The sequence below is a fragment of the Borostomias antarcticus genome (assembly GCF_949987555.1).
Source record: "Borostomias antarcticus genome assembly, chromosome: 3".
NCBI classification, from domain to species: Eukaryota; Metazoa; Chordata; class Actinopteri; order Stomiiformes; family Stomiidae; genus Borostomias; species Borostomias antarcticus.
In genome coordinates this window covers 33,906,934-33,927,194 of record NC_140236.1, presented here as the reverse complement: position 1 = coordinate 33,927,194, position 20,261 = coordinate 33,906,934, and the positions used below count along the sequence as shown (strand labels likewise).

The window sequence follows — 20,261 nt, the reverse complement described above, 5'->3', positions numbered from 1 at the left end:
TAACCAACTGTTACATCAGCCCGGGGCGCAGCCCAGGTACAAAAAGAGACAAACAAAAACAAAGGACTGCAGAGACACAAAATGAAACTACATTTAAGACACAAGACAAGGACATAAATTATAGATCGTCTGCTTACGTATGTTTTGCACACGTAAGCGAGTTGAATTGGTTAAATTCATTCTAAGCATTAATATCGCCCACCCATGCAACCGAATCCCTTTCCGGTGGTGTAGCTGGTAGCAGTCTTTCAACAGTTCATTCTGCACTGTGCCTTGGCATTCTATTTTAATTACCTCCGCCCAGAACGAACTCACTAGGTGGAGAGTAATGTTTTCGGTGGCATGTGTGATTCTATGATTCTGTTAGTGATTCTGTTAGTAAGCAGGATTACACAAAAACTATACCAGACCAAGGTTTATGAAACTTAGTGGAGGGGTGTAACATGGGAATGATTAAGTGATTAATCAGGTGTGCGCTGGGTCTGCCGCACACTTGATTAATCACTTAATCCAATCATATAGGACAGGAAATAAAGATGCCAAGTGACTTTCAGGAAGTAGTGGAGCTGGTGCACAGAGCCTATACATTTTGAAATGGATCGAATTCACGGTGCAGATCCACAAATTAAAACAAACAAAGCCAGCTCCCCGTGTCTGTGTGGGGGCGCTAGAGACAGAGGACTGGGGTGTGCAGGGGGAAAGCCCGTGGTGCCATGGACTGCCCCCTACTGGCTGCAACCCGAGGGGGTGCCACAGAGCTGCCCAAACACAGACACCCACAGACACCTCCATTTTTTGGACTAGAAGAACTCCCCCATTCATCGTAAATGGGTGGGATTGAAACGGCCATATCTCAATGTGGGAAGGTCACAGAGACACGGAGTTTGAAAACCCTCAACCTAACGAATCCAGCAATACCTGTCATTTCATGCAAGCACACGGCCCCCCATTCACTTCCCATTCATTTTTTGGACTTTGGCTCAGAAGTGGGGCAACAGACAAACTCCGGTGGATTCAATTAAAATGTATGAACATTAAATTGATTAATTTGATAGGAAACAATATCTCTTGTGCATTTAGTTATGCTGTACATGTAACCAAGTGAAACATGGAGTAGCTGGTGAAACTCACTCCTCAAAGGAGCGCTGACAGTCCTTCCAAGAGGGATGTTCCTATTGGCGCAACTGTCAGCATGTCTGTTTGGGGTGTGAGGCAGACACCTTCTCGTGGTGCCCCCCGTCAGTGGCTGCGAAGCAAAGTCTGCCAACTGAGGACCACAACCCGGGCTGGTGTTCAGCTGAACACCGAAGGGCTCACCCCCAGTAAGATCGACGTCATCGAGCACCTGACCTGCACCACCAAGGCCCTCATCATCCTCCTCCAGGAGACTAAGACTAAGTTCCACTGATTGTCACACACCTGAGTGTGTGAAATTTGTTCTCCGCATTTGACCCATCCCCTGGGGGAGCGGTGAGCAGCAGCGGTGCCGCGCTCGGGAATCATTTGGTGATGTAGCCCCCCAATTCCAACCCTTGATGCTGAGTGCCAAGCAGGGAGGCAATGGGTCCCATTTTTATAGTCTTTGGTCGGACCCACAACCTCCCAGTCTCTGGGCGGACACTCTACCACTAGGCCACAGAGCTGGTAGAGACCCACTGCGTAACAGCAGATAAGCTAGTTCTCCCAACTTTCGCTCTAGATGGGTCTATCCTAAGCAGGAAGCATGGCCTCGCTTCGTTCATCCACCAAAGGTTGAACTGGACTCTCGTCGACCAATCTCCGACTGGCTCGGAGATTGAGTGGTTGCACGCGGACGTTGCCGGCCTTAAAATCGTCAACGTCTACAAGGCAGCGCCCTCACGAATCACACCAGCGTATCTCCCAGTCTTCCCCCACCCCTGCCTCTATGCTGACGACTTTAATTGCCAGCACGAGGAGTGGGGGTACAGCACCAATACATCCAATGGAGAAAACCTGGCTGCTTGGGCAGCTAACAACATGGAGATTTATACAGGTCAACTGGACGATGGTGGACAAACAAAGATTGCTTAAAGATCTAGGCCTGTGTGGAGACCAACAGCCCATCCTAGTACAGTCTCGCATAGTGACAATGTCACTGACTGTGGGAGGAAAGCACACACACACATACTCACACACACACACACACACACGCCCTCACACACACACACACACACACACACGCCCTCACACACACACACACACACACACACACACATACACACACACACACACACACAAACAAACATACATACACATACTGAGACAAACAACAAGCTCGAGTCTCAACTTTTGAACTTTGACCATCAGGACGTACACTCAGAGCCCTACAGTAGCTTTGTGTCGGGCTCAATACGGCTTCACTAATCCATTGAGCATATGTTTTGTGTTTTTGTTGTGATTGTTGTATTTGTTATATATTGCGATTTCCAGTGGACTGTGTGAACTCTTCAATTATCATAATTTCTGTTGTTATCCAAACACCCGATGTTCAACCTAAAAAAGATGGTCTGACTGAGTTGTAAGTTTTATTTTCACTGCTTTGCTGAGCTATTATATTTCAACGATGTTTACTAGCTATGAGTGATGGAAATGATCCATACTTTCTGGCTAGCCACCTGTGCACGTTTTTACAGCGAATTCTAAATAAAAGCACGTTCGTCGTGCGTGGAGACCGCTGCTACGTGCTTATTCTCGTGGGAGCTGTCCAGGGTGCTGAAGCGAGGGGGTAGTCCGGTGGGAAGCGGGTGCTTTTTGATCGACTATCCGATTTTGGCATCATATACACGTGGTTCCCTCGCACCTCAGCGAGAGAAACCTGGTGTTGATGACAAATTTCGAAAGCAGTGGCGTAGCCTATTTTCCGGGTAGTCCTTCGTGCAGCAGCCGATTCCTTATGGACGGGGTTTTAGAGATTTTGATTGACTGATGAACTTCCAATTGCAGCGCAGATTGTGTTTGCTTTGAATGCAACGGATTGGGAGGAATATGTGGAGGGCGTGGAGATGAGATTACAGATTTCCCCCATTCGCCACCTCCCACCCATCCACCCTCAGCCTCCCAACACTAATACACCCTAACCACCACAACATATGTGTTCCCGAGCCGAGAAGGCTATCGGAGATCGGTATGGAGCGTTGGATGGACGGGCATTATTAAGCTTCTGCAGCCGACGTTTATGCTGCAAAATAATATTCATTTGCCTCTGTTGTGGAAGGACAAGTCTGGCAGATCGAATTGAATTCGCAATCCTATCGCGAGCGCTTCCATTTCGGACCATGGGATGTTGTCACTGCTGTTTTTGTCTTAGACAATTTCAGATATCTTCCATTTTTTCTAGACTAGGGTAGACTACAGTATCGTTTTCATCAGACGGATTGGTGATGCCGAAGATTAGAGTGGAGGCTTGAGGATGCTCCCTCAGACGAGGGCCCGTGGAAGCAGCGACAAATCTGGACATGATGCAGTCAACTTCAAGTAGACTACAATTGTGCACACATGGATTTGTGTAATGGCTTTTTATATACTGAACATTAGTCAACGTGTTTTAATGAATGTTTTTTGAATAGCCTACCCATAGCATGTCTGTCTAGGCCTGCCATATAGTCCTAAATACACACATTTTAATATTCGCTTTGAAGGAAACAATAACATCTGCATTTGTTACAAATTCAGTACAGCTGGGTTGTAAATATTGACAAAACCAAATACTTTTTTTATTTTTTTTTATCACGATTGCACCCATGGAACTCTGGCATGGGGGATTTTTGAACAAGATTATGCATTCTCCTCGATTTACTTAATCTGAACATCCTCAAAAGAAGACAAGTGCGGGTTTCGGACTCCTCGGGGATCCTCGTGTGCGTGTGTGTGTGTGTGTGTGTGCGCGTGTGTGTGTGTGTGTGTGTGTGCGCGCGCGCGCGTGCGTGCGTGTGTGTGTGTTTGACCGGCCACCATGCCCACCTCACGCAGCGGTGCCAGCCCCGTGGAATACTGGGTGGACGGCTCGCGACGAGACGTCACCGTGGAGGAGTTCTACAGCATGGGGCCGGAACTGGGCAGGTAGTAGCGTGCTGTTGTTTCAGCCTATCAGTGTCCAGTTGCTGAACTGATATATGTAGTACAGTATATTACCCTGTATGGTGCACATTCCGTGTTGCATTTGTATTCGGTCATATGTATAGGCCGGTTGTTGGCACTGTCCCTCTCTCAACTAATAAGCAAATGTGCTTCATGAGACCGCATGTGTGTGGCACACCATGTGACGTGAAGGCCTGTTGGCTTGGGAGATGGACTATCATGCATGGTAAATGAGGTCACTGGCTTAGGACTAGAACCCAGAGAAACGTGAGGGAAGGGGATTACTGTGAGTACAGGCAGGAAACAGATGTTGCGGTCCGTTTCCCAGGGTTTTACATCACTGAATCTCCTTTGACCCCTGACCTTTCCAGACCCCGCAGTTAATTCAAGTCCAGGTCGACGGTTCATATTTTTGCCACAATTAGTGAGTTACTCAAGTGTCAATGTTTGGAAGGACAAACAGATCCAGTTGCCATTAGCCCCCAGCTATTTTATGCGTTTGATTTGATGACTGGTTGAGCATAAACAATTCTGGACACAAGCAGTGCGCTCTGCTCTCCCAGGGAATCATGCCTTTTAAATGCAGAACAGCTTTTACATCTAATCCCAACAAAGCTTATAGGATACAGTATGCCACACGAACCACCATGCTAAATCATCATACTGCGTCAAGGGAGATAAGAGAAGGCCCAACATATGTTGATATGCCGTAGTAGATGTAGCCTAGCCCTTTTCTCATCTTTTATATAGTATGGTATCCGTCAGACTACATGTAAAAGTATCCTAGTGCGTTGTTCCCTTTCTGATGGGTTTATGATGGTTCCATAGGCTTCCTGATGTGTAGTTCCTTGATGTGCACTCCACGAAAAATACACAGACACAGTCGTTAGGGGTTCACATTCAAGGAGAGGTCAATCAATTTGGATTTATATAGCGCCCTTCATGATACCCAGAGCGCTTTACAGAGTCCAGTATTCATTCAGACACAGTCATACGGTGGTGGTGGTGGTAAGCTACATCTGTAGCCACAGCTGCCCTGGGGCAGACTGACAGAAGCGTGGCAATCAGCCAATCAGCGCCTACGGCCTCCGACCACCACCGACATTCATACGTTGCATGTCTTTATGATGGTGGGGGAAGCCGGAGTACCCGGAGGGAACCCACACAGGCACGGGGAGAACATGCAAACTCCACACAGAAAGGACCTGGAACGACCGGGATTCAAACCCAGGACCTTCTTGCTGTGAGGCGACAGTGCTAACCACTGAGCCACCGTGCTGCCAGGTGTCCTGGTTGGCTAGGAGACATAGAGCCATGACTGATAGAGGGTGTCCTGGTTGGCTAGGAGACATAGAGCCATGACTGATAGAGGGTGTCCTGGTTGCCTAGGAGACATAGAGCCATGACTGATAGAGGGTGTCCTGGTTGCCTAGGAGACATAGAGCCATGACTGATAGAGGGTGTCCTGGTTGGCTAGGAGACATAGAGCCATGACTGATAGAGGGTGTCCTGGTTGGCTAGGAGACATAGAGCCATGACTGATAGAGGGTGTCCTGGTTGGCTAGGAGACATAGAGCCATGACTAATAGAGCGTGTCCTGGTTGGCTAGGAGACATAGAGCCATGACTGATAGAGGGCGTCCTGGTTGGCTAGGAGACATAGAGCCATGACTGATAGAGAGCCTGACAGTAGGACAGCTGGAAACAGATCAGGTCAGCCTCAGTAGCATCACTGGTACTTCTGTTTCTGTTCCCTGCTCCATGTAGGCCTGTGTAGAAGTATCTACACTTACAGCTTCAGTCTGGAAGTCTCCAGTTGAATTCCTTCCACCAAGGGAGGGGATGAAGAACATAGCCTACTGGCAGCGTTGCTGCACTCAGAACCTCACCGTCTGGGGAGGATGGGGGTGTCGGAAGCTAAATTGTCCCCCTCACATTTTTGAAAAGGCCTCCGCTGTTTGGTGTCAGCCTGTAACATGTTTTTGTTCGTTTCTTTGTTTTTTTGTTTTTGTTAGTCTTTTATTGAGTAGGCTAGACTAGCTAATCTGTTATCTGTCACTCCACTGGTATTGTTGTCTGTTAGCCATAAACCCAACATGTAGGCTAATACACTGCAGTTGTGATGGATAATATGATTATTTTCTCTTTAGAACAAAATTGTGTTTTTTGTTCCAGATCATCTTTGTATTGTAGAGTTTACATAAATGTGATTTAGTTAGGAGTTTGATAGAATGCTTGATGGATGGACGGACGGACGGAGAGATCACTAGATAGATAGATAGATAGATAGATAGATAGATAGATCACTAGATAGATAGATAGATAGATCACTAGATAGATAGATAGATAGATAGATAGATAGATAGATAGATAGATAGATAGATAGATAGATAGATAGATAGATAGATAGATAGATAGATAGATCACTAGATAGATAGATAGATAGATCACTAGATAGATAGATATATCACTAGATAGATAGATATATCACTAGATTGATAGATAGATAGATAGATAGATAGATAGATAGATAGATAGATAGATAGATAGATAGATACAGTAGATAGATAGATAGATAGATAGATAGATAGATAGATAGATAGATAGATAGATAGATAGATAGATAGATAGATAGATAGATAGATAGATAGATAGATAGATAGATAGATAGATAGATACTTTAGTAATCACTGAGGGGGGGATTTGGGGTTTCAGAAGTACATAAAATATAAAAAAGAATATACTACTAGCCTAGGTAGTGTTGACCATTAATGGTTGGTGTGGGGCCCCATACAATTGTGAAAAGCATGCCACTAATGGTAGGCCATTGAGTCAGACAACTGTTTCCCCAATAAGAAGAGAAGGAGATTGTACATATAACATTAAGCTAGCAGGCGCTATCAACACTGTAGCCCTTCAGATCTCCTTCAGACCCCACACAGCCACTGAGTGCAGCTGCCTCAGCAGCAATTCAACATAATTAAGAGATATACATTTGGCCAGGGTATTATCTGCAGATTTAAAAATAGATTAAAAAGCGCAGGCCACACGAGACGGCCCGGTCATGACAGTACCAGCAGATTATTCATGGATTCAGCACATACTTAGTGCTCTGCTTCCTGTGGACAAGTGCTCTATATCACTGGCTTTCATCCATACTGTTCTCCATGGGGGGTTTATCTACCGTAGGCTTGTACTTCATCATGGATAACTAATGGTTTACTATAGAGATCTCCACTGGCCTGATGTTACATACTACAGCCTGCCAATGGGCCATGTATTGTATTAACAGGGTTACGGTGAAGATTTCATACCACAGCTTGCGTATGGATCATTAACTTAATCCACTTGGTATTTTTCTGTACTCTGCTACTGTATCGTTGTATATGTTGTTTGTAAGCAGGGCACATCTCTAAAAGAGATCTGGTTTCACTATGTTCTTCCCTGTCTAAATGAAAACGTCTATCTATTGGTAACACTTGAGAATAACTATCCCTTATAAATAGTTGTTAATAGACCATTCACAAACTGTTAGTTAATCAGTTATTAATGATGTGTTAAACGTTGATTAATAATCGGTTAATGATTAATAAAAAACTACACCTTATAAATAGTTAATAGATCATGAACAAGCGATTGTTATGTTGTTATTCATAAGGGATAAATATAAATCATTAATGGACTATTAACAAGTGTTTAACACATCATTATTAACGCATTAACTAAGTGTTTGTGGATGATCTATTAACTATTTATAAGGGATAGTTATTTTAAAGTGTTACCAATATGGTCAGTGATGGCTAACAGGTCGTTTTTCACCAGCTACACGGTTACAGTTCTACCTGTGACTTATTTCACAGTGTCAATGTTATGTTTACATTTAAATTTGTTTGTAATTTAATTTGTTGTTTGTTTTTTATCTCAGAGGGGCAACGTCAGTGGTGTTTCGCTGTGAGGAGAAACAGACTCAGAAGCCATATGCTGCCAAGGTCCTGAAGAAGACGGTGAGTAGCCATTTTATAGACCGGTGGTGTTGATTTATCATATCTGCTGGCGGGCGCTTATCTCGTCTCTCTCCATTTCAGATTGACAAGAAAATTGTGCGGACTGAAATCGGAGTTCTGTTGCGTCTATCTCATCCCAATATTGTAAGATGTCATTTCTGTACTCATCACCCTCATCAGCAGGCTTATAGAATGCAGGCTTAACATTATAGAATGCAGGCTTAACATTATAGAATGAAATCAATAAACTATGTACCTGTATTTATGATTCACTTGCGTCAATGTGTGATAGTAACCTAATGGTAATGTTCTCTTGTTATACCTCAGATTCGATTGAAAGAGATATTTGAGAAAGAGACAGACATCGCTCTCATCTTGGAGCTGGTAACTGGAGGCGAACTCTTTGACAGGTCTTCACACCCCAAAAATACACACCCACCACCACACAAATATACACCCACCCACCCAACACCACACAATTACACACCCACTCACTCAACACCACACAAATACAGACCCATCCACCCAACACCACACAAATACACACCCACTCACCCAACACCACACAAATACATACCCACTCACCCAACACGGCACACCCACCCACCCAATATGACACCCCCCCCCCCCAACAGACCCACCCATCCAACACAACACACCCACAACTACACACAACATGATACACCCATCCTTACACCCGCAAATACATACCCACCCACCCAACACAACACACCCTCAAATACACACCCACCCACCCAACACAACACACCCACCCAGCACCACCCAACGCAACACGACCACACCTCAACTTCCATATCCATGTCCAAGCTGCTTTCACCCTGGTGGAAGCCATTCCCTCCCACAACGACCCAGGTCCATTTCCCCTCTCATCATTAGCCACAATGTATGACCCGGTCGTTATTGAGATGCAGAGTACAAAGGGAATGGGAAATTACATTAGTAACGACCCTCAGTGCTGTTGCCAGGAGGCAGAATAAGGGGTTGTGGGTTGGTTTAACCACAGGTTCCAGCTGGAGAACCTATAAATATGGGACCGTTGCTTGGCAGGCACTAGCCGGACGCTGGTGGTCCTCTAGTGCTTCTCATTATGGTATAACGTCGTATAGAATTACTTGTGTATAGAATTACTTGTGTATGGAATTACTTGCAGCACACTCTGCTCTCTCTGAAAGTCCAGTATCTTTTAACACGACAATGACCACTTTAAAGGTGGAGCAAACTGTTACTGTGACAGTGGACAAGTGGACTTACTTGTATACAGAATATACATTATATCAGTGTTTTGGAAACCTAGTCCACAACCCATAGAGCTGCACATCTATGTTACAGCTCAGAAAAACGTCAAATCGACTAGTAAATGACTTCTTAGATCATGTAATACTATGTGCTACGATGGGCTACACAGCAACAGTGTGCTCATCCTATCGACTCAGAAGTGAACATCCAGGTAAGAGGTGTTTGATCAGTATGAAAGGTTATGAGTGTTTACTTGTGCTCTTCCAGGATCGTGGAGAGGGGCTACTACAGTGAGAGGGACGCGGCCCACGTGATCAAACAGATCCTGGAGGCCGTAGCGGTAAGACTGCACAGGCTCTGACAGGCTGCTGGGTAGTGGTTGGCCTTTAGCTGCCTTGGAGTTGAACATACGTTACACTACTGATAGGTCAGTTGAACATGCTTGACTGCTAACTGGTCATTTGAACATGCTTGACTACTAACTGGTCATTTGAACATGCTTGACTACTAACATGTCATTTGAACATGCTTGACTACTAACAGGTCATTTGAACATGCTTGACTACTAACAGGTCAGTTGAACATGCTTGACTACTAACAGGTCAGTTGAACATGCTTGACTACTAACATGTCAGTTGAACATGCTTGACTACTGACAGGTCATTTGAACATGCTTGACTACTAACAGGTCAGTTGAACATGCTTGATTAGTGATAGGTCAGTTGAACATGCTTGACTACTGACAGGTCAGTTGAACATGCTTGATTAGTGATAGGTCAGTTGAGCATGCTTGATTAGTGATAGGTCAGTTGAACATGCTTGATAAGTGATAGGTCAGTTGAACATGCTTGATTAGTGATAGGTCAGTTGAACATGCTTGACTACTGACAGGTCAGTTGAACATGCTTGATTAGTGATAGGTCAGTTGAACATGCTTGATTAGTGATAGGTCAGTTGAACATGCTTGATTAGTGATAGGTCAGTTGAACATGCTTGATTAGTGATAGGTCAGTTGAGCATGCTTGATTAGTGATAGGTCAGTTGAACATGCTTGCCTACTGACTGACATACTTTCCTCACCTGGGGGGGTTTCCAGAAAGTGGGTTTAGTGAAAACTCTTGAGAGTTTGCTAACCCTGTGATTGAACTGAATTACAGGATTAACAAACTCTGAGTTTTCACTAAACCCCACTTCTGGAATACCCCCCAGGACTATAGTAACCATGGACTACTACTGTATTCACAATCACTGCAGGAAATGTGTATACTTTTATACACACATACTATACCTAAAGATTGATACAATCGCCTCTGAGTTAAAGTTGAATATTTGAGATTGTATCATAGGGCTTGTGTGTACAGTCATCTCACAGGCATGTTGAGCAGGCATGATATCCAAGCACAAAAACAGAAGAGGATTATTATAACAATATTATTATAACAATATAATTATTATGATTATTATAACAATAATTATTATAACAATAATGGTGGAAAATACCACTACACAACATTTTGGTGTTTACGACAGTAATGCCACCAATGAATAAATGTCAACCAGAAGATTAGTGTCAGAGCATTTATTTTCAAATACAAATGTATTGTAATCCTAGGGCACAGAGACTTGGCTGAACACACACACACACACCAACAAACAAACAAACACACACACACACACACACATTAGAAAATCTGTGTGTTTCTCTGGATGGTAGCTGTGCATCAGATGTCATTAGTCAATGCTGAGATACAGGCAGATGTGACTGTGTGTATAATGTGTGTATCTGTGCGTATGTGTGTGTTGAGCTACAAGTGTGGAATAATCCTCTCAGAGAGCCATCGCAATTTTTTCCCGCTTTTAATCTTCTGACCAAGAGAGGCAGCAGGGGTGTGGGCTGTAACGTTACGTACAGCTACAGGTCTGTTACTGTTACGTAACAGTCCTGATGACTGCCAGCCTGTGTGACAACGAACCCGCCAGTGCGCATGTTGGTCTCTAAAGCAGGCTTCACACGGGTCGTGTGGGATACATCTAATCCATGTTTGTTTGTTAATCTTAATTCTAGTGTGTGTGTGTGTGTGTGTGTGTGTTTGGAGAGAGACAGAGAGGAACAGGATTCTGATTCTGAGCGGGAGATTGACAACTGCGTTGGCGGTTTTTATGACAGCAAGCGAGGATAAGGAGGCCTGTGCTGAAAGTGATTTCATATCACACACGCCTTTCGCTGCAAACACAGTGACGAGCAAAGATGAATCGGTCCCGCAGAGCCAGAAAGTGTTGATCGATATGATTCATCCTCAGCTGCCTGTCAAAGCGCAGAGATAAGGCTAAAAACTCATTCAACCCCTCACAGTTAAAACTCCTTCGGTCTTTCACTGACTACTGTTCCCATAAACCCCTGGTGTTTTTTTCTGAGTCAAAAAAACAACAACATGTGTCCAGATCCTCTGGGCACAAACGTAATTATCCCGGCCCGACACGGCTGTGAGTCATGGCAGAGGTACTCTGGCCTTCGCGGCCAGCTATAGCACCCCGGCAAAGTGGTCCTTAATGGAGGATGATTCCCTGATTAGCGTCCCCTCGCAGCAGAAAGAGCACCAGCAGACCTCAGGAGAGACAGGGTTCAGAAGGTTTGTGCAGTAGGGGGACCATCAACACCAGCCTGTCGGGCAGTGAATATTTTTCCATTAGACCTACAGTAATAGCAGTTAAGCCGGCCCACTTAGCACGGATGGCGGGCTAATTATTTTTCCCGTGTCGCTTCGCTGTGGTCGCACGTCCAGGGGAGGTGTGTGGTGAAGAGAGAGCGGTTGGACTCGGCAGGGGTCGCCGTGGAAACTGGATAAATATTTTGACGGTCTGTTGGTACTGTAGGTCAGTCCGCATGGCCTCTATGGGTGGGGGGCGGGTGTAACGGGGCACAGGTTTAACCCTTTCCAGGGGAGCTCTGCTTCATTACAGCACTAACACTTGTGATTCAGACAACCACGGACCTGATGGCCAGCTCACTGACTAGCTACATGGTTGTTTGACCTTATATATCTTGTTGTTTTGCTGTTCTGAAGTATTGTATCCTCATGTCTTGTATATATATATATGTATATATATATATATACACTTACTATAATTTGATCAATGAGATTTGATTTAGTCTGATTTACCGGGCTATTTCTATAGCTTAGGGGTGAGAGCTGTGAAGTTAGTTTTTCTTGTGGCACAGCCCTAGTTAGACGTCGTAATCAGGTGTGGGTCGACTCTCGCCCACACTTGGAAGTCGTCCCCACCTGAGGTAGGCAAATAGCCCTGTTCACTGTCAGTCAATTAACAATTAGTGGCAACAGCCCTTAATCACGGCTGATTTTGAAGGTTCCAGGTTTCAAGCGCACTAACACTTGTGCTTCAGACAACCACGGCCCTGACGACCAGCGTTACTTGACTAGCAGACGCAGGTGTGCTAGAACAGGGTGCCCCAGAGCTATGGTCTGCAGCCTGTAGTTTTCCAGGAGCTGTCTGACAACTTTAGCTGAATTCGATCCAGTGCTGAGTGCCCTGTGTTCAGTTAATGAGGATATCATTGCGCCTGGCCCTGTGTTGGGTTAATGATGACATTAGTGGGCCTGGCGCTAGGCAGCCTGCTTCGTACTTCCTCCGTAGACAGGCCATTAGAATGTGATAATTGGATTCCTCTGCTCCAAATCTAGAACACACCAGGAAATGACCGAAATACTACTACTGGAGAAGCCAATGACGGAAACAGAAACCTTGACTTGACTTGAAGGGCGGCTGTAGCTCAGTTGGTAGAGCGGGTCGTTCAATGATCGAAGGGTCAGTGGTTCGAATCCCAGCTCCGACTGTCCACATGTCGAAGTGTCCTTGAGCAAGACACCTAACCCCAAATTGCTCCCAATGAGCAGGTTAGCACCTTGCATGGCAGCTACCGTGAATGGGTGAATGAGAGGCCATTGTAAAGCGCTTTGAGTGCCGCTAAGGTGGAAAAGCGCTATATAAGTGCAGTCCATTTACCATTTGACTCATCTGGGTTCGGTAGCCAACCCTGTGAGCGGTAGAGAGAGGCTTTTCTTTAGTAAAAGTACAGTGGGAGACGGTGGGAGGAGTGGACCTCTCTGTCGAGTCCTGTTCCGAACTATCATTTACGCTTTCGGTGAATCCTGCCGATTCCCCGGTTGAGTCAGACGCCTCCAGTTCAAGCGATGATTCACTCCCCGTTTTAGCTTCTTTACAGCCTCCATCTTGCACTCTCTCCCTGCCCTGCGTGAGCGTCAACGCCCGCACAGATGTCACTCCGTTCAGACTCCACTCAACACCTTTCTGTGTAACCGGCGTAAGGGATGTGTTGCCGTGGTTCTGAGCGTGCTCAAAAGGGCTGACTCAACCAAGGACCCTTTGATGCTTTGTGATCTGAACCACTTCTAAGGAACTCAGTTTCAAAAGCATTTCGCCCACCTAACCCTGAGGTGGGTAGATTCACTGTTCAGCCCGATGGCATAAAATACCTAAATGCAGCTCCTCTCTCTGACATACAAAGATGTACTATTATTGGTATGGCATTGTTGCTATTCTATGCAATGATACTGTGTTACATTACAAGAATATTATTGCATGCAATTTAGAAATATATTATTGGCAGTAAGGAATAACAGAGCTGTCATACTGTAGTTTTTACAGCTTAGCTGATTACTACCCTGTCTAGTCAAACATTAGTTAACTAGCGACTAGTGCTGCTGCGTTGCCTGGCTTGGAGTGTGGGGCAGAGAGAGCCTGACCAGTCACGATGCCACTGGACATACAGTAGTCAAACTCAGAACAGTTCTGTGGGGAAATGAGGGAGCCATTTTGACAGTGAAACAAGGTCCTGTTGATGTCTTGATTCCAACTGTGAAAGAGAAGAGATGGAATCTGATAGCAGAAACACTGTGGTGACCAAGTGTTTGAATAAACTGCCTGAGATTGGTGTGTTTGTTCTTCCTGTGACGATAGCTACATGAGAATGGAGTTCTTGTGTTTGTTCTTCCTGTAACAGTACCTACACGAGAATGGAGTGGTACACCGTGACCTCAAGCCTGAGAACCTCCTCTACGCTGACCTGTCAGTGGACGCCCCACTCAAGATTGGTAAATCTACACACAGTGAAAACCTCCCTAGCTAAATAAACAGAATACAGGACAGTCTCAACCAAGTCACCTACATTTAGGGAATGTTTTTTTTATTAATTGATATGAACTGTTCAACCCATGTGACCTAAAGTGGATTTTATGTGACATCTAAAGTGGATTCTGCTTCCGAGTGGCTGTGGGGAAACACAGATTTGACTGCTTGATTTGAAAAGTTCTGACATTGTGGCACATCTCAGAACCACAGCACTTCATGGGTGGGCTCTCAGGTCTCTGGTATTATGTGTTTTCTTCCTCCCCAGCTGACTTTGGCTTGTCCAAGATCATTGATGAGCAAGTCACTATGAAGACAGTGTGTGGCACACCTGGATACTGTGGTGAGTTCTGAATTTAATTATTTCAAAGTTGTTGTTGTTCTTGTTACCTCCATCCCAGCGACAGCGCAGGGCGAGAGGTTATTTTTTCGGTGGCAGGGGTGTGTGTGTGCATTTGTTAGCAGGATTACGCAAAAGCTACTCGACCGATTTTCACAAAACTCGGTGGAAGGGTGTAGCATGGTCCAACTTAGAGCCCATTAATTTTTGGAGCAGATCCGAAGCACGGGTCAGGTCCACGGGCCGCCCAAACATGGCCAGCCATGAACCAGGATTACGCAAAAACAACCTGACCTAATTTCACGAAACTCGGTGGAGAACGAACTAAGAGCCAATGTTAATGTGACTTTTGCATGAAAACAAAAGTGTTTGTGATGTAGGTTGTTTCAGCTTGACGTTACATGTTTATTATGATAAACACACATTGGCTAGCTACATCGTCAATTTTAGATGGTGTGATACCGCATGAGTCAATGGTGTTGTCATCCGTCCGTGTGAGAGCTGACAGCCTGCTCCTCGTCTCTCCTCTCAGCTCCGGAGATTCTTCGCGGCAATGCTTACGGCCCTGAAGTGGACATGTGGTCCGTGGGAGTCATCCTCTACATCCTGTGAGTCCAAAAAACACTTGGAAGCCTGTCCAAAGCTCTTCCCAAGATCTGTATGTACTCAGAGTGGGCAGCTGAGAGAACAAACTGATCTTCTTTCTAGACACTTTATCTAATCCAATGTTAGATTCCCTCTTTCTATTCTACTGGATTGATCTTCAATTCTGTTCGCTCTTGCAAGTCTGTTAGCAGACTCTTATCGGAAACAAGAAAGTATGCAGGTACTCTACCTGTTAGAAAAAGGATGAATTAAGAGTGGAAAATAAATAATCTGACCAAAATGTGTGCCTCTCACTCAGGCTCTGTGGGTTTGAACCATTCTTTGACCCGAGGGGAGACCAGTACATGTACAGCCGCATCCTCAACTGTGATTATGAGTTTGTCTCCCCCTGGTGGGATGAGGTCTCCCTCAACGCCAAGGATTTGGTAGGTCTGGCCAGCTCTATACTTCAAACACATGCTTTGATCTTGGGTGCATAGTATTAGTGTATAGCAGGCGTTTCATTTTTGGTCTGTTTACCTCTGCCCCAGCTACAGCGCCGGGCGAGAGGTAATGTTTTCAGTGGCGTGTGTGCGTTTGTCTTCTAGCAAGATTACGCAAAAGCTACAAAACCGATTTTCACGAAACTTGGTGGAAGGGTGTAGCATTGTCTAATTTAGAAACCATTACATTTTGGAGCACATCCGACGGGCCACCTTAACATGGCCGGCCATTCACCTCTGTTCATTTTTTGAACCAGGATTACGCAAAAACTACCTGACCAATTTCTATGAAACTTGGTTAAGGGGTGTATCATGGGCCACCTTAAAACCCAGGAAATTCTGGAGTACATCTGAATCACGGGCCGGATCCACAAATGGAAACAAAACTTAGAACGAAGCCAGCACCCTGTGTGGGGATGCTACAGACACAGGTTTTGGACTGGGGTGTGCGGGGGGAAAGCCCAGAGTGCGCCACATTTCCTGCCACCGGCTGTGACGCGAGGGGGGCCCCACAGAGCTTGCCAAATAGTCACCCATTCACCTCCAGTCATTTTTACCTCTACCCCAGTGAATCACGAGCCACCCACGGGCCATTCATCTCCATAAATTTTTTGGACTAGGATTACACAAAGACTGCTTTTCATGAAACTCGGTGGAGAGGTGTAGCATGGGCCAGTTTAGAACCCATTCAATTTTGGTATGCATAGAGCCATGAAATGCATTCAGGGGCGGAGGTCTGTGCTCTCTGAGCATCATTTCTAGTTATGATTTATTTAGTAATATCTTATCTTATACGGAATGTCTTTGGAATACCTTTGGAATGTATGATGATGAAGGTTAAATACAACAGATGCTACACTGTACCATAATGTATGTCAAACTCGACATGCAATGTGTTTGGTATGATTGACTTACCTGTAAAAATAAAGGTTGATAATAATAATAATAATTCTCTGAAAAACAGCGTGACCCATATTATGGTCAGAATTTATTCCTGATTAGCATCTGTTATTCCATCAAGCAAGCCAGTATGTTCTGTTCAATTCCTACATTATTTCAGATGGACAAAAGCTAAGGAAAACAATTTAAAAATAAAAGTCCAAAAGGTTTGCATCCATAAATCATTTCCTCAAGGCCTCACATACATTTTACATAAAATTTAAAATTAACACATATTTAACATATGTTTTGGACACTTTTGTCCAAAACAACCAAAAGTACAAAATATCATAGTCTTGCAAATCCCTGTCAGGTCAGTAAGATGGTAGTGCTGGGCCCTCACAAGTGCCTGTGTCTCACCAGGTCAGTAAGCTGATAGTGCTGGACCCTCACAAGCGCCTGACCGTCCAGGAGGCCCTGCAGCATCCATGGGTTCTGGGCAAGGCCCCCCGCTTCTCACACATGGATACGACCCAGAGGAAACTGCAGGAGTTCAACGCTCGCCGGAAACTCAAGGTGAGGGGGAGGAGCCTGTGAGGGGGAGGAGACACTGAGGGGGAGGAGCCTGTTGGGAGGAGCGCGTTCACTGTAGCCGCGCGCTGCACCTTGCGCAGGGTGCACGCTGAGTGTGCCGGGGTTGGAGTCGGATGGCTCGGCAGGCGAGACGGGGGGGCGGGGGGGGGGCGTAATTTTGGATAAGTCCGCTGTCAGTATACCCATGAGTATTGTGCCATGTTTTCTGACTTGTGTGTGTATGTGTGTGTGTCCGTTTTAGGCTGCCATGAAGGCGGTGGTGGCCACCAGCCGCATGCACGAGAGCTCACGGCGCCGCATCGACAGCTGTGACATGCCGGGCCCCGATAAGACATCCTCCCGCCAGGGCAGTGTGCAGCTCGACCCCCCCCAGGACCCCCAGGGTGAGGCCGGCCAGGCCAAGGACAAGGGGGACACGGCCCAGTCCCACAGCCAGCCTGGCCTCCCATGTCCCCTACTGCCTCGTAGCCCCAGAGCCTCCTCCCTCTCTCCCCTGCCCACAGCAGTGGCCCCCGGGGGCCACATGCCCACCAGGCCTCCGCTCAAGGCCGACGGGCTGCGGCAAATTTCGGTCATCCCCAAAACGGCGGTGGTCCGGCCCAGCGCGCCCCAGAGGAGCTGCTCCGCCGTCGACCCCGCCGCGCCTAGCTCCCAGACATCAGCCACGACGCCGCCGAGCCCCAGAAGCCTCAGCAACGGGTTTGGAGTGGACTCTGCTGGTAGTAAGACTGCCCAGTGCTAGTGAATGGCAGTAACCGAAGACTACTACTACTGCTACAAGCAGCAAGAGCTCCTCCTGGTGGACATGGAGGCTAATTGCCATCATGCTGTTGCGAGAGAGACTCTTGTGAAATGGTCGGAGAAAACGACCTGGAGGAGGAAGGCAGGGAGAATGGATGTATTTGTTTAAGATCTGTCCTCATTTTATTTTAGATTCTGGGTATAAAGGACTCGTTTTGCATCCCTCTATATTTCTTGACCCTCTTTGTATGAGATGACGAAACGGATCAGTGATGCTGGTCAGTGACTTTGATCTCCACTATGTTGCCAGGGCAACCTGCTTTAACTTGTCTTCTTTTCCTTTGATTTTCAAGACGAGACCAGCGAGGAAAGGCCTAGGGCTTCTTTAAAAGGCAACTTGAAAGGATAGGCTGGTTTCATACTTTGTATTAAGGTTATAGACTTCATATGCAAACTCATGAATACATACAGCACCCTCTTCTGGCACTGCATAGCTTGCAAGTAGTAAATATATTTGTGAGCTTATATAGTCAAACTGTATTGTAAACTGTTTACATTTATTCTATTGCTGACCTAATGTTTGCACGTTTATTGTTTTGATTCTAAAGAGATAACAAAAACACACTACCAATTGTTTACTGCTGAGAAAATGATTTACAGTAAGTAAACAAACACAACATAAGATCTGGTAAATCACATCCTTTAATTCAAACCCTCATACCCACTCACAACTACTGCACTTTCTACCTCTTTGTGTATAGGGGCTTCCAACCAGTGATAGCAAATTCTGTAAAGAAAGGTCTGAAGACGTATGAGGTGAAACACCCTTTCTATTACACCACTAAATTTTGCTAGTGCCAGGCAAATACTTCTGAGCAAAACCTCATTTTGGTTGGCCAAGGGCTTTTGGAGTTGGGGCTTTTGGTGTTGGGATCCATTTTGGACTTGAGTCCATTGGAACTCAAGCTAGAAATCAAATAGGATGATCAAAATGAAATGGTTTCATATTTTCTAATAAATTTCTTTCTAGCGTGCGCGCACACAGTCACACAGTCACTTCCTGTCATGCATTCTCTCACTATATCATAGTAAGTAACCAAATAGTAAGTCTTGTACATATTGCTGACATGCTAACACCTGTATAAATCATGCATTTGCATCTACAAAAAGATGTATAAAGCTGTTTTGTTTTTGCTTATTATTATTATTATTATTATTATTATTTTTATTGAATTGACAACGTATTTATTTAGCAGGGAAACACCCCGATTGTAGTTGAAATACGTGTTTGTTTTGTAATTTCGGTATTTCCTGTTTTCTAGAATAAAAAGTTGTATCTTTTTTTAGGATGATATATTTTAGAAAACTAAATGTTGAGACCAATAGACCAATCTATATATTGTACAGGTGGGTATATTGTAGAGTGCAACATTCTATTCTTTTTGGATGTTTTACCATATCACAATAATCACAATAAATCAAATTTGATTGTCCTGTATTCTGCATAAATACTCCACACAGCACATTGGTAGTTGCTGTGAACTGATATTAAAAATAAATAAAATGTTGATTTTGAAGACAGATATTGTCTTGAGAGTGTGTTGTGACCAGGACTGAGAATGTGTTAAGATTAGGAATGAGAAGGCAACTAGTCAGGTTTGAAGCTCATTACAATATCCAACATCATTATTTTCTTTCTTCTGAAAATAATCTCTGGTTGAAGATAGTTAATCCATGCAGTTTGTCAAGACACTGTCAAAAGACACCTTCATTAAATGTAATTGAACAATTTTGTTGTGGGTCGTGCGCTGAGCGCGTCCCGTTCTGCCTCCCCAACACCTGACCAGCCCTCCACCTCTGCGCGCTCTCGGAGAGCGTTGGCTAGGCAACGACGCAGCTGGTCTCCATTAGGCAATCAGCGCCAGACCTGCTGTTGGTCACCAGATCGTAGCCAAATGTTAACGGTACAGTCGAGCTCCTTGAGTGTGATCTTTACTAGCCTGCTTTGTTTTGTCGAACCCAGCCTCACTTCGTTTGTGTCTTCCACGGGATTTTGTTCCCACGGACCCTCTCCCTCTCGTGTTTCCCCGGCCTC

The 20,261-nt window shown here is 45.2% G+C and overlaps 1 protein-coding gene across 1 annotated transcript; it reads left to right on the top strand.

Moving 5' to 3' along the window:
- Positions 1-3,973: 3,973 nt before the first annotated feature.
- Positions 3,974-18,167, top strand: LOC311307042 (calcium/calmodulin-dependent protein kinase type IV; the record flags this gene model as incomplete). The annotated part of the gene is made up of 11 exons (XM_084435786.1): positions 3,974-4,080; positions 8,023-8,101; positions 8,183-8,245; positions 8,429-8,511; positions 9,626-9,698; positions 14,400-14,490; positions 14,793-14,867; positions 15,397-15,472; positions 15,769-15,895; positions 17,255-17,407; positions 17,667-18,167. 11 exons carry the CDS (start codon positions 3,974-3,976, stop codon positions 18,165-18,167), a joined length of 1,428 nt encoding a protein of 475 aa, XP_084291912.1.
- Between the last annotated feature and the right edge of the window lie 2,094 nt (positions 18,168-20,261).